General features: G+C 46.0%; 1 protein-coding gene across 1 annotated transcript in view; it reads right to left on the reverse strand.

Annotated features, from left to right (window-relative positions):
* Positions 1-15,148, reverse strand: part of LOC133128975 (collagen alpha-1(VI) chain-like) — a 59,195-nt gene that overhangs the window by 19,911 nt on the left and 24,136 nt on the right. Inside the window, exons 11-18 of the mRNA XM_061242812.1 lie at positions 14,865-14,909; positions 14,623-14,649; positions 14,472-14,498; positions 14,319-14,363; positions 4,042-4,095; positions 3,266-3,328; positions 1,281-1,343; positions 941-994 (exon numbers count right to left, since the gene is read on the reverse strand). Coding sequence (XP_061098796.1) covers positions 941-994; positions 1,281-1,343; positions 3,266-3,328; positions 4,042-4,095; positions 14,319-14,363; positions 14,472-14,498; positions 14,623-14,649; positions 14,865-14,909 — 378 coding nt within the window. The remainder of the gene's footprint in view (positions 1-940; positions 995-1,280; positions 1,344-3,265; positions 3,329-4,041; positions 4,096-14,318; positions 14,364-14,471; positions 14,499-14,622; positions 14,650-14,864; positions 14,910-15,148) is intronic.

Below are 15,148 nucleotides of genomic sequence, written 5' to 3' on the forward strand. Positions count from 1 at the left end.
TAAAAAAAAGGACGTGCTGATATAAGTCACGGAGAGACATGGGCCCTCCTAACCCAGGGGCCCCAGTGCCACTGTACCTGCTGCACTGCCTATATGACCGTCACTGATGCTACCACCACTATGCTTCAGTCCTGAAAATGTCATTTGGCAAACCCCAAGCAGGCTGTCATATGCCTTTTATTCTAGAGTGGCTTCTGTCTAGCCACTATACAATAAAGGCCTGATTGATGGAGTGCTGCTGAGATGGTCGTCCTTCCGGCAGGTTCTTCCATCTCTGCTGAGGACTTCCAAAGCTCTGTTAGAGTGACGTCCTTGTTCTTAGTCACCTCTGTGACCAGGGCCTTTCTTGCCCGGCTACTCAGTTTGATCGGACGGCCAACTCTAGAAAGAGTGGTTCTACACTTCTTCCATTGCACAATTATTGAGGGCACTGATCTATGCCTCACCAGAATTTAATCGTGGAGATCTACAGAGTTCCTTGGACTTTATGGTTTCCATCCTGACATGTAGTATACATGTATATACACAGATGTGTGTATATACTTGTGTATATACAGATGTGTATATACACAGATGTGTACCTTTCTAAACTATGTCCAATCAAATAAATTTGCCAGAGGTGGACACTGAAGGATACTTAAAGCAAACAGGATGCACCTGACCATAATTTGGAGTGCCACAGCAAAGGGTCTATATACTTATGTAAATGACAGTTTTTTAAATTTTATGTATTTAAAATGAACACAATCTACAACACAATAAAGTGTGAAAAAAGTGAAGGGATCTAAATACTTTCTGAAGCCATCATATATGCCTGTGGCAGCATATGGTAGCTCCACTTGTTATGGGATAAGAGGATAAGTGCCAATTGCTAATGAAGTAAGATCATGAAGCCTCATTGCATCATCACAAGTTTATGGTGATACATGGAGATACTCACATCATCACCTCTATCCCCATCGTTACTTCTTACCCCAACAGGCCCACTGTCTCCCTGCAAAGAGGTCAAAGAGAGGTTTCAAAATGAATTGATTATCATCCATATAGTGTGCTATTCCCTGGATCACAAGTCATTTCCCATTCTTCCTTGAGATTCCAGAAACTTCTTAGGCCTATGGTTGCAGGTATGGGGACAGGTATGGGGAGCAGTATACAATGGCTCCTTTCAAACACTTAATTGTCTGCATATGGTCTAAATATGGTTACTGTGCAATGGAAAGAATGAGGGGAACTAATTTTTACAGGATTTCAATGGGTTGAGTGATCAGTTGTTTTATTACCTTAGCTCCAGTAACACCAGAAACACCGGATTCTCCTGCTATTCCAGGAGATCCCCTCTCACCCTGCAAAGCAAATATATAGATAATAATCTATATGTTATGTTCAAACATATTGGGAAACTATGTACTTTTATTTCAATACATTTACTCTTATGTTACAATGTTTTTCTATTAAGTAATAATTTTCCTTTGAAAACCATAGGTGTCAAAATTATTGGCACCATAATAATTATTGTAAATAATTATTGTAAAAAAATTGGCAATACAATTTTACTTAATTTACTTAATCTCAATCTAAAGGAACTACATTGTGTAATTCCATCACCTGTTTCACTAGAGTAAAAAAATGGGGTTACAGGCAGGCAAAGTCCCTTTGTCATACATCAGCATGGGAAAAGCCAAAGAACTGTCGATTCAGACAGATGGTAACTGACCATCACAAGTCTAGAAATGGGTACAAACAATACATAAATAGTTAAACATACCACTTAACACTGCAAGAGAAACAGTTGTCCCCACAGATGGTGAGGAAGATGGTGAGGGTGGCTATACAACATCCATGCTCTGCAATGGCCATCTCAGTCTCTGCACTTACATCCCATCAAAAATCTATGGTCTCAACTGAAGAGAGCAGTCCATATGTACAAGCCCAAGGATATCAACGATCTTGAAAACTTCTGCATGTAGGAATAGTCAAAAATCCCCCCAAATGTGTTCTCTAACCTTGTCACAAATGCTATTTATTGCCAATTGAACTGTTTGTTTTTATTTACAATAAATGTTTGGGTGGCTATAATTTTGACACCTTTGTTTCAGAAGAAAACTATTACTTAATAAAAAACATTGAAACATGACAATAAATTATTGCACGCATTGCAATAAAAGTATATTGTTTTCCCATATGTTTGAAGATAACATAAACAGTAGATTATTGATCTATGTTGTTTATTGTAGGCAGCATTCTTTCTTCATTTTTATCAAGGGTGGCGATAATTCTGGAGCCCACGGTATAATGCACAAACTCTGTGTACACATACACCCAATGAGCACTTTAGTAGGTATTTATTAGACTTATAAATAGCTTCTGCTGCTGTAGCCTATCCACTTAGAGGTTTGATGTGTTGTGTGTTCAGAGATGCTCTTCTGCATACCACTGTTGCAATGCATGGTTATTCACATTACTGTCACCTTCCTCTCAGCTTTGACCAGTCTGGCCCTTCTCCTTTGACCGCTCTCATTAACAATGCGTTTCTGCCCTCAGAACTTCTGCTCACTGGATGTTTTTAGTTTTTTGCACCATTCTCTGCAATCTCTAGTGACTGTTGAGCGTGGAAATCCCAGGAGATCAGCAGTTCCTGAGATACTCATACCACCCTGTCAGGCACCAAAAATCATTCCACGGTCAAAGTCGTTTTTCTTCCCCATTCTGGCATTAGGTCTGAACAACAGCTGAACCTGTTGACCGTGTCTGCATGCCTCTATGCATTTAGCTGATGCAACATGATTGGCTGATAAAATATTTACATTGACAAGCTGGTGTACAGGTCTACCTAATAAATGATTGACTGAGTGTACTCATCTCTACTGCAGAAGCTTTATTTTAACCAAATTCAATCAGCTATCCATACATTATTTCATAAAATTTGGAATGCTACTGTATATGCTCCACCAGTTTCGAAGAATGAGGACGTGTCACTGCTTAATTTCACTGTGCAGCCCAGCAGCTGAGCTGCGCAGTCAATGCACTCGAAGAGTATACTTCATGCATGTCTGAAGCAAGCGCACTCTGGGTGTTAGACTGACCAGAGGAGTCATTCTTGTAGAAAGAGTTAATCCCACCAACTGAAGCCCTCACTACCTAGAAAACCCATAATACAGCACTGGCCCCCAGTGTTTTAACAGAAGTAATCTGACAGCCGCTACAACACAGCATATTGAACATACTGTATGTAGCATATATAGTGACTGGAAAGTTGAACACTTACCTTTTGTCCTGGTTCTCCAAAAGAGCCAAGGTCACCTTTTTGTCCTGGAGGACCTGGGTACCCCTTTCATAACACATCAATGACAATCACATTTTGCATTTCACACATCAGCTGCCCACAATAGTGAACCAATGTCACATTTCACAGTAACAAAATCTAGGTTTGCTTAATCTGCCTAAACTGGAGAAGGATCATGTGTATGCATCCCAGTATTTATAATGAAATGCATGTAGTGCCGCCTCACAATCTTCTATCTGTCCAAATTATTCATTGTGTTTTCTTCTATTCTTGAAAATGCATTCTACAGGAACAAATATATTGTAGGATAAGTACAATTTTCATAATATGTTATTCCTCTCAGGAACATAATATAGTACTCCTGGACAAAAGTAAACTTTTTGGATTACTGGATTACATCTCAGGAAGCAGCCTCTTTGGATAACACCCAGACAAGACTTTCTGGCACTGCATTAGAGCCAAATGGAGCTAGACCATTACAGTAGAATGCTTTCATTGGCAAAAGCAAGTTTAGGGAGGATTATATATGTGTAAAATTCTTACTGAACAAAAGAACTACAGCCATTAGAGAGAAAAACCAGTTGAGCTTTCAGAAGTAGTGAAGAATGGAGGAAGGAGGGCTTAGAGCATGAAGACCAGGGTATGAAAGGAGATTGGTGTTGCAGTAGTGTTGAGTTAAGGTGGGTGAGAGGGGCAGAAGGAATGAAGAACTGGAGGAGTAGGAGGAAGGTTTGTAGTCTGACCCTCTTAACCCTCACCTCCATCCCATCATTTCCTTTACAACCTTGAAGACCAGCTGAACCAGACTCCCCCTGCTCAGAAAAGAGAAACAGACTTAGTGTTGGTTATTCCACACACACTTCACACAATCTAGCATTCATATTTTATGTGCGGCGTCAAACGCTTGCTGTTTCCTGTTTGTCTTGTCCAGCTAGTTTTAATTCCAAAAGGCTTAATGTGGTTGTGGTTCTGCTGTTTCATCCCACATAGTCTCAACCCCTATAAGCGAACACGCTAACATGTTCACCACAAAGAGAAAGAAAAGAGAAAGAAAGCAAAGAACCTTTAGGAAGGCATCAGCAGTGTACACACACTCGCGAACTGAACACCTTCCTTACCTTTTTCTTTTAAGTGTATCAGAACCCAAACCAAGCACATTACCTGACTCAACAATCACTGAGTCTACCTTGTGCTTACCAGCTTTGTGCCAGAGCGAACAGTTGACACTAAAGGGTTGATAGACTGTCAGCACTGGCCTTAAATACTCTCAGGGAGGTAGGCTCCCCTGTCACTAATGAGGGCCAGGTGAAAACAATGAGCCCCTGCCCTCTGGTGGCCCCAATCGGTCACTACCTCCCACCATGACAATTATTTATTATTATTCATATCTGGTTTATTGTCTAGGCGGCACGGATGGTGCAGTGGGTAGCACTGCCGCCTCACAGCAAAGAGGTCCTGGGTTCGAATCCCCATCGGCCGGGGCTCTCTGTGCGGAGTTTGCATGTTCTCCCCGTGTCTGCGTAGGTTTCCTCCGGGTACTCCGGTTTCCTCCCACAGTCCAAAAACATGCAGGTTAGGCTGTTTGGAGAGTGTAAATTGCCCGTAGGTGTGAGTGAATGGTGTAATCTTTTGGACGGTAATAAATAGAAAGTTTTTGGAATATCCCCTACTCTGTGTTTGGGTCTTCAGGACCATACATACATGTTCTGACCACCATGGACCCAGCAGACCAGTCCCAGCTGCACTTTGTGTTAGGGAACCACGGAGCCGCACTGGAATGCCAGCAACAGCAGTTGGACACGTTCCCCCAACAGCTGTGGAAGGCGAAAATGATTAACATCTGGCATTATCACTCAGGGCTGGTCAGCTTGCTGGCTTCCTCTGGTATTGTGGAATATGTGGCTGTAAAGTAATTTAACCCTAGGAGCATGCACCATTAACCCCCACTATCTCCGCACCCATACGGGCAGGAGCCTGTGGGGGAAGACTCAGGCCTCCAGCCGTACAACTCGTTACGACGGGGCAACATCCTTTACGGCACGGGAAGGTTTCAGAGGGCACGGCCTGTTGGGCCCATTATTCCCTTCGACCCCCCTTTCTTACTCCCTCCCTCTCAGATCTCCCTTTTCCTCAGTCACTAAATGATGTGTACAGCATTGGATGTTTCATGACAAAGTCAGTTTAGATAATATTCATGTTTGGTATTATTCTGATTGTTTCAGTGCGACTGGTGAAATGGTTTAATTTCTGCAACAGCAAACCCTGGACATCATAACCAACCAGGAGCCAGGGAGAAACTGTGTGGAGCTCTGCCCCAGTGAAAGCCATGTGCCTCAACCCCCCTGCGTTTCCTGGGGAGGCGTGGCTCCAAATTCCAGATGAGTGACCCATTTTTAGGGTTAACATCAAAGGCCAGATTTTGGATTTAAGGACAGTAAACTAAGCAATCTGGGAGAATGCAATCAGCCTCCCGTGCACTCCGTGCACGTAATTTCTATGTACAGGGTGTCTGTAGCCAGACTCCTGTATGTAGCTTTTATTACCAGGTATGACTTTTAAGACTCCGTAATTTGGTTTCCTTCTAATGTTTTTATATTGTATTTGGAACTAGTGTGTAATTACGTATGTAACCTGCCTGGTAAAATAAATTGTTAAAACTTGATCTGTGTGGTTTCGCTTACTGACACTCAATGTTATACAGGGAATGCTTGGTTTACCCCCTCGAACTAGTCTAGGGAGGATGAATATTTACGCTTAATGTATCACGGCGTATAGCACCCGTAGACCTATGATGGTAAATCCCTCGCCTCCGCATGGTAGTTCATTCATGCACAGCCGTAGCTAGGTTGGTCTGCTTGGGTCCCTAGGCTGTAAACAGATATACCCAAGAGTAGCTATTCCTGCGACCTCTGTGATGACTATAGATATCTAGCCAGTTCGTGAGACGTGCACATAACATGCGATGTGACATGTGGCGGTACCAGCAGAGGACTGTTCAGAGAGTAAATCTCAGTACAGGATTCCCGTAGCGATCAAGTCAAAATTATGAATAAGACATCCACTAAATGTGGACAACTAATCTAAATTATTATTCAAATGGAGTCAGATAAACGAAGGTGAATATATTGGCCCTATTGTGGAGATTCTTGGTCAGCCCAGACCAGTAAAGAGCGGAAGGCAGAGTGGTACTACTGCCTTTGTATTGTGGTTAATTTATTGGCTGATCTGGAATCTCCGCATAGGGGCCACTAATTTTTAACCCTATTAGTATTCTTTCAGCAACACCAGAAGGACAAGCACGCTTATACCTTCAGCCCTCGCTAAATTCCGTCGTTGGGTTAGCGTGGGGTTTTACAGCTGCAATACATCATCAACTGTCTGGCAAGTCCCCAGTGATATGGCTTCCTTCCATGCCCTCTTATCATCTTTCCATTCCTCTGTCTCTCTAGCTAAATCTTCCTTCTTTCACTCGAAAATTAACGCAGCCGCCTCTAATCCCCGCAAACTGTTTTCAACTTTCTCCTCTCTTCTTCCCTTTCTCGCTAAAACTCTGGAACGGGCGGTCTGCTCCCAACTGTCCGCTTATCTTCGCCAGAACAATCTCCATGACCCCAACCAGTCTGGCTTCAAGAGTGGCCACTCCACTGAAACCGCCCTGCTCGCGGTCACTGAGGCACTCCACTCTGCTAAAGCAAAATCCCTCTCCTCTGTCCTCATCTTCCTCGACCTGTCAGCCGCCTTCGATACAGTCAACCATGAGATTCTGCTCTCATCGCTGTCTGGGATGGGTGTCACAGGTTCTGCACTCGCTTGGTTTTCCTCCTACCTCTCTGGTCGCTCCTACCAGGTGACTTGGAGGGGCGCAGTCTCCGACCCTCACCCCCTACGAACTGGAGTCCCGCAGGGCTCGGTTCTTGGGCCTCTCCTCTTCTCGCTATACACCATGTCTCTTGGTTCTGTTATCTCTTCCCACGGCTTTTCTTATCATTCCTACGCTGATGACACCCAACTCTTCATTTCCTTCCCCCCCGACACCCAAATCACCACACGGATCTCTGCCTGCTTGGCTGATATCTCTGCGTGGATGACTTCCCATCACCTGAAGCTCAACCTTGCCAAAACTGAGCTTCTCTACATCCCTGCTAAGTCCTCTCCATCAGTCGACCTCTCATTGACTGTTGAGGACTTTGTAGTTTCCTCCTCCCGTACGGCAAAGAATCTTGGGGTGAATCTTGATAACTGCCTCACCCTGGCTCCACAAGTATCCTCCACTGCCAGAACCTGCAGGTTCTTTCTGTATAATATACGCCGTATCCGTCATCTCTTGACTGAGAAAGCCACCCAGCTCCTAGTCCAGGCGCTCATCATTTCCCACCTGGATTACTGCAACTCCCTCCTAGCCGGTCTCCCAGCATGTGCCATCAAGCCCCTCCAGCTGGTCCAGAATGCTGCAGCCCGCCTGATCACCAGTCAGCCCAGGTCGGCTCATGTCACTCCGCTTCTCATTGGCCTCCACTGGCTTCCTATTGCTGCACGCATCCGTTTCAAGGCCCTAGTGTACGGGGACTGCCCCACCTTACATACAATCCCTGATCACTCCCTACTCCCCAGCTAGACCACTCCGGTCTGCCAGCTCTGGTCGCCTTACGGTTCCCTCTCTACGTGCACCTGGCGGTCGAGCTGCACGTTCACGCCTGTTTTCCGTTCTGGTTCCTCAGTGGTGGAATGACTTGCCTACCACTGTCAGAACAGCAGAATCCCTCCCCCTATTTCGACGCAGACTCAAAACCCACCTTTTCAAACTCTACATTAGTCCTCCCTCCTGATTTCCCCTGCCCCTCCTTTCTGATATCCCTATCCTTGTCTAACCCCCCCCCACTTCTGATGACAACTATGTTTAGAACAGCATTTCCTGTGTATTTTGCTAGTTTCTGGATGTGATGCTCTGACTTATGGTAGAACCTATGCACTTGTAAGTCGCTTTGGATTAAAAGCGTCTGCCAAATGACTAAAATGTAAATGTAAATGTAAGTCTGGCCATGACTCTTCAATCCTGGCGCCCAGCCACCCACCGCTCCTGCTGTTCCCGTAGCACTATCCACCGCGGTGCGTGAACCTCGTCTACCCCCTCCTGAGAAATATGCCGGAGAGCCTGAAAAGTGCCGCTCCTTCATCATCCAGTGCCAGCTCATCGTCCGGCTGCAGCCAACCACCTTCCCCACCGAGCGGTCCCGAGCTGTGTCCATCATCACACAACTGACGGGGCGAGCCAAGAAGTTGGGAACGGCTGCCTGGGAGGCGGGGCTACCCTGTGTTCAAACATCGAGGCTTTTCACTGAGGAGATGAAGAGGACGTTCGATCAGTCTAGGCAAGGTCACGAGGCAGCCCGAGAGATCTTGCGTATGCACCAGGAGGGACGCAGTGTTTCTGATTTTGCCATCGATTTCCAGACACTGGCGACATCTTGTGGCTGGGAGAGCCAGGCCTTATACGACACCTTCCTCAATCAGCTGTTAATCTTTGATGGAACACATCGAAGATTAACTGCTGACCCGTTAGCTACCCAAAGATTTGGAGGGGCTCATTGTCTTGGCCATCCGGGTGGACTCTCGCCTCCGTGACCATTGGTGCTTCTTGAGCCCGGTCCGCACGGCCCGATCCAGAGGGGAGACTTTCAGAGTCTGGTCCGGTCCTTCCTCCCAGTTAGATCCTCCTGTCCAGACAGCAGGTGGACCGTGCCCGACTGCCCAGAGAGGAGAGGGATTGGAGGATGAGAGACCGGTGATATTGCGGCCAAGCTCAGCACTTCGTCTCATCATGCCCGGTAAAGGCCAAAGGCCCAGTAGTGAGCAGGGGACCACTAGTGGGCGTGATTCCTGTTGAAGTCTCCTCCAGACACCGAACCTGTCTTCCCACTACCATCACCGGGAGGGACAGACCAGGAAAGTCTCCGCCCTGGTTGACTCCGGAGCCGAGGCAAGCTTTCTGGACACCGATGTGGCTGCCAAATGGGGAATCCCACTCACCAGGATACCACGCCCCCGGTGGCCAACTCACACATCGGACAGAAGCTTGCCAACATCACTCACACAAGCATTTCCCTGAAACTGTTGATCTCTGGAAACCATCAAGAGGAGCTGGTGCTCCATGTCATTGCCTCTCCCAGTCCATTTCAGGGTTGTGCTTAACCAGCTATGGGTGGCCCAGGATGATGGGGGAATGTGGGGAGTCAATGACATGGAGCACCAGATATGTAGTTGGTACTACAAGAATGGTTTCTCCTGACTCATTTTCCTGTTGAACTCAATGGAAAACATATTCAGGAGAAATAATTATTGTAGGGCCTACTGCATATCTGGCAGCAGTATGATGGTTTGAGGCTCATTTGGATCCTGAATTTACTACATGAATACCAAAATGCATAAAAATACCCTTTAATAAAAGCTGCACTTTGACCATGTGTGAATGGACTGATTATAAACAGAGAAAAAGAAAAAGCAGAAAAAGGCAAGGTGATTCCAAACTTTTGAGAGGGGGTGTATGTGGCATATTAAACTTGTTATCTAACAACCTTTAAACCAAACAGAAATGATTTTTTATTGATTTTCATTATTGATATTCAAATAAATGCTGATGATGAAAAAAACGGATGATCAAAATCATACTACTTTAGTCTACTTTACAGTTAAATAGCTACACTATGTTTTAGCTACACTGGCCCATATGCACATGCACATCTGACTGTAGTGTGGTTACTTCCGAGGAAGTTCTGGAGAAAGATGGCAAAAACACTCAGGGAAGAATAAAATTGAAAAAACATTTTCAGAAAATGAACTGGATTGGCCTTTCACTGTTCTCTTTCAAAAGCCACTCTGGGAATAAAAAAAAGTAGTTGCATAGATACAGATTTCCAAACAATTTGCTGCAGAAATTCCTGAGAATTCCCACTTTCTCCCTAATAAGCGATAAATTCTCTGTGCCGCAGCCTAATGGGGAAACTAGTATCCTGGACTGAACACCAAAGCACAATTTAATGTAATTCACATTTGTTTCAGTTCTTACCACCTACATTTTTGTTGCCAATTAATCATTAGAAAGTATGCTTATTTTATTTAATGTTATCATTATGTTCTTTTTATAATCTGTATGAAACATAACTGTCATTCAATAGCATATTGATTAGCCTTAGACTGTAATGGCACTTATGTATAGATTGTATAGATATTGTTGTTTTTTATTGGCTGTTGTATTGTTGTATTCAAGGTATTCTAGCTGCCAACTGTGGTATGCTAGTTTGAAAGTTGATTGTACTCTTCAAGGGTTCTGATTATCTGTGTTTACACTAGGACTCGGAACTGTACTGTCCTCTCAGGTCCTCTTAGCACTCATATTTGTGTTTGATTTGCACTTCATTGTACGTCGCTCTCTCTCTCTCTCTCTCTCTCTCTCTCTGTCTCTCTCTCTCTCTCTCTCTCTCTCTCATTGAGCACTGTGCATGTGTGTGTAAATCAAATAGCATTATCATTCTTGAACAAGCCATCAGATCATATATATTCACACTGATTCACACGCACACGTACACCCACACGCACACCCACACACGCACACCCAAACCCACACGCACATGCACATGCACACACCCACACGCACACCCACACGCACACCCACATGCACACGCACACACCCACACGCACACCCACACGCACACCCACATGCACACGCACACACACACGCACACGCACACCCACACACCCACACCCACACCCACACACGCACACCCACACGCACACGCACACGCACACGCACACCCACACGCACACGCACACGCACACCCACACACGCACACGCACACCCACATGCACACGCACACGCACGCACATGCACACCCGCACACCCACACGCACACCCACATGCACACCCACACACGCACACGCACACACACACTGTCGTGAGCCACGGACCCCTTGCCGAGCTCAGACCTCACGTTCCCACGAGCAGTACCTCACAATGAGGTGTCTCGGGGACGAACTCAAGTACTCCGAACGTCCTGGAGCCCTGGTAAGTTCTACTGAACTTCCAGCCCAGTCTCGATATCATCTTTTGCAGTTTGCTAATCACATGCAAGTTACATATACCCCTCTTAGCTCTTTCTAAATTACCTTTCCACCACAATGTTTAAAAATCAAGGTACACCCTTCCTATATCCATCCTCTTTGGCCTTAGCCTTATCCTATAGCTCCCCCTTCTTGACGTTTAAAAAGAAACTATTCCTATAATATTATATTTATCTAAATATGATAACTTCTCTACATTTTTCTACTTTATATAGTACCCTAATGAGAAATAAAAGATATATAAAAGTAAACTTATAATATGTTACTTTTCCTACTTCTACAAGTAATATAGATTATAATTACCACTCATGCCCTAAATATAGCCATCTCGTTTTCTGCGGGATTTGATCCCTCCTCCTTGCTGTTGATGAGCTCTTTGAACAGCTGCATTGGTTTGGGAATCTGGGGCAGGATCAGGACCCAGACTTTCGAAAGACGTGACTTTGCACTTCGTACTTCTCCTGCCTGTTGTCTGGGATGTGCACTGGTATTTCTTCGAACACGTCGGGGGTTTTGCAGTGCAGCCGCAGCATATGCCTCTCCTCACTGACACTGAGGTTAGGGGGGGAGGCTTCAGGTTCTTGCGTGGGTCCAGCAGGAAGGTGTTCTGTAGCGTGGAGGAACCCCGCGTCCCGTCTGTTGGCCTCCAGGTGCAGTTCACGGCTCCAAGCATGTTGTAAAAGCCCTTTAACTCTTTCACCAGCTTTTCTGTATGATGAGGGATGCGCGTGAACACCTCTTCGACATCAGTCCTGCTGTCACAACTCTTGGGCTGAGTCCGCACTGCGTACGTCACTCCTCTCTCCATATCCATATCCTGGAGTGGCGCGCAGAGGGAGCGCGCCACTCCAGCTTGACTACAGCTGTCTTGTGTTGCTCTCTCTTCACCAGCTCGTAGATATCTTCTGAAGCCAAATTCTGGGATCCTGCTCTAAGGTCTAAAAACTTATCCCTTATATATCTTTTTTGCATACAAAAGTGTACCTTTTTTGATAAGAAATGCCCCCATTATGTCAAGCGGGAAGACATTTATCTCTTATATAACCTGTTTTTTAATGACCATATTAATTATTTCTGCTTTTCCAATTGTCATTTTCTCATACCTCAAAAGAACTGTCCCCAATATTTTATTTCATGGGCCCCTCTGGTTTGGGAATTTCCACCATCTTAATATACGAGTGGAAAAACACTAGCCCTTATGTTGTTTTTAATGAACCTATTCATCACTGGTGTCTGTGTCAGTTTCATAATCTCTCCTTGACTTCCTCCAAACTTTGATCTCATGCAAGCCAGACGTTAAAGCCTGCCACCATCTCAACACCCTCTTCAGGTGCCCCTTTTTGTGGCGCCTTAAGGGATCTACAAAGGACATCCAGCCAATAGCTGAGTGTAAATCATCCGCCATTAATCATTAATTTTCTTTCGGTATTGACATCCCTTCCGTTTTCCTTATTTTTGTTTTTCTTTAGCCAGGCATTGTGCCCCTCCCCTGTAGGGTTGGGGTATTCTCAGTCAGAACTTTAACCTTGCTCCTTAAAACCCTAAATCTAAGTCCCCCGACTTCAGACTCCTCCACTGACAAGTATGGCTGCTCATTCTCTGAACCACATATTTTTCTTCTTACGGGCGTTCTTACTACCACCTCGATGGCGTGTGCGAGGGGTTAACAATGCATTCCTTTCTAACCCATCCCCGTCAATCTCTCATCAGGGGGCCTAGGGCCGGGTCCTCGACAACACCCACACCCACACCCACACGCACACGCACACCCACACCCACACCCACACGCACACCCACGCACACGCACACCCACATGCACACGCACACGCACGCACACGCACACCCGCACACCCACACGCACACCCACATGCACACCCACACATGCACACGCACACCCGCACACGCACACGCACAACCACACGCACACCCACACGCACACCCACACACGCACTCGCACACCCACACGCACACCCACATGCACACGCACACCCACATGCACATGCACACCCACACACGCACACCCACACATACACGCACACCCACACACGCACACCCACACATACACGCACACCCACACGCACACGCACAACCACACGCACACGCACACGCACACCCACACACGCACTCGCACACCCACACGCACACCCACACACGCACACCCACACACACACGCACACCCACACATACACGCACACCCACACGCACACCCACATGCACACCCACACACACACACGCACACCCACACGCACACGCACACGCACACCCACACGCACACGCACAACCACACGCACACCCACATGCACATGCACACCCACACACGCACATGCACACGCACACCCACACACCCACACGCACACCCACATGCACACCCACACACACACACGCACACCCACACGCACACGCACACGCACACCCACACGCACACGCACAACCACACGCACACCCACATGCACATGCACACCCACACATGCACACCCACCCACACACGCACACCCACATGCACACCCACACACCCACACATGCACACCCACACACGCACTCGCACACCCACACGCACACCCACACCCACATGCACACGCACACCCACATGCACATGCACACCCACACACGCACACCCACACGCACACGCACACCCACACACGCACACCCACACGCACACCCACACACGCACACCCACATGCACACCCACATGCACATGCACACCCACACACGCACACCCACAAGCACACGCACACCCACACACGCACACCCACACGCACACCCACACGCACACGCACATGCACACCCACACACAGGCACACCCACACATACACGCACCCACACACACACGCACACCCACAAAAGCACAGACACACACGTAGGGCCACTGATTGTGCCACACATTGCTTTACCACATTGACCAAAGAGAGGAACAACAAACCATTGGACCATCTTTTCCATCAATTCCATTATGTCCCTTTTCGCCCTGTCATTAAAAAGAAGGATAAACTATCATGTTGACTGCATTAATTCATAAATGTATAATTTATCATTTATGAAATTATAAAAATAAATTATGAATCAATTAACTAACCCTTTGTCCAGAAGCTCCTCTAGGACCCTTTTGGAGAGAAACAAATGAAAATGTATTTCAGAAATTCAACTGTTCACAACAATTTGGTAAAACTCATCAAAACAAAGTAATGTAAAATTTTACTTTGTGAATAGTATGAGAAGGTCCCCACCTTATCTCCTGTGGAACCCTGGTCACCCTAAATCAGACAAAAGGAAGCATAGGTAATGGTTTCGGTGACAATGTTGAATGTGTCCGAGATGAAATGAGATTGTGACCCTGTGAACTATGTATTTTTAATTATATGCTTGAAATGACCCATCCAACAATAGTAGTAACATATCAACAACTTTGCAGAAATGTTGTGAGAAGAAATGTCTTGCAGAAATGTTGTGAGAAGAAAATGAGCAAAACCTTCTCTCCTGTGTGACCTGGAGGTCCTTGGTCCCCAGTGACACCCTGTGACAGAACTTGGTTAAAATGCAATAAAGGAGAATGAATCACTCATGCAGTCTTTGGCGTTCAGCTTACATTGGCAGAGGTAAAGGGGTTGACCAGAATGTTTCAGGCTCAAATCCAAAATAGGGCTGTATCTGCACTGTTGAGCAAAGAACTGTAAGCTGTACGAAATGTAAGCTGTGTACTGTAAGTAGCATCATCTACTGAACAAATGAATAGTGAAAATATCTGAAGGTAGA

This window comes from Conger conger, chromosome 1, assembly GCF_963514075.1.
Source record: "Conger conger chromosome 1, fConCon1.1, whole genome shotgun sequence".
NCBI lineage: Eukaryota > Metazoa > Chordata > Actinopteri > Anguilliformes > Congridae > Conger > Conger conger.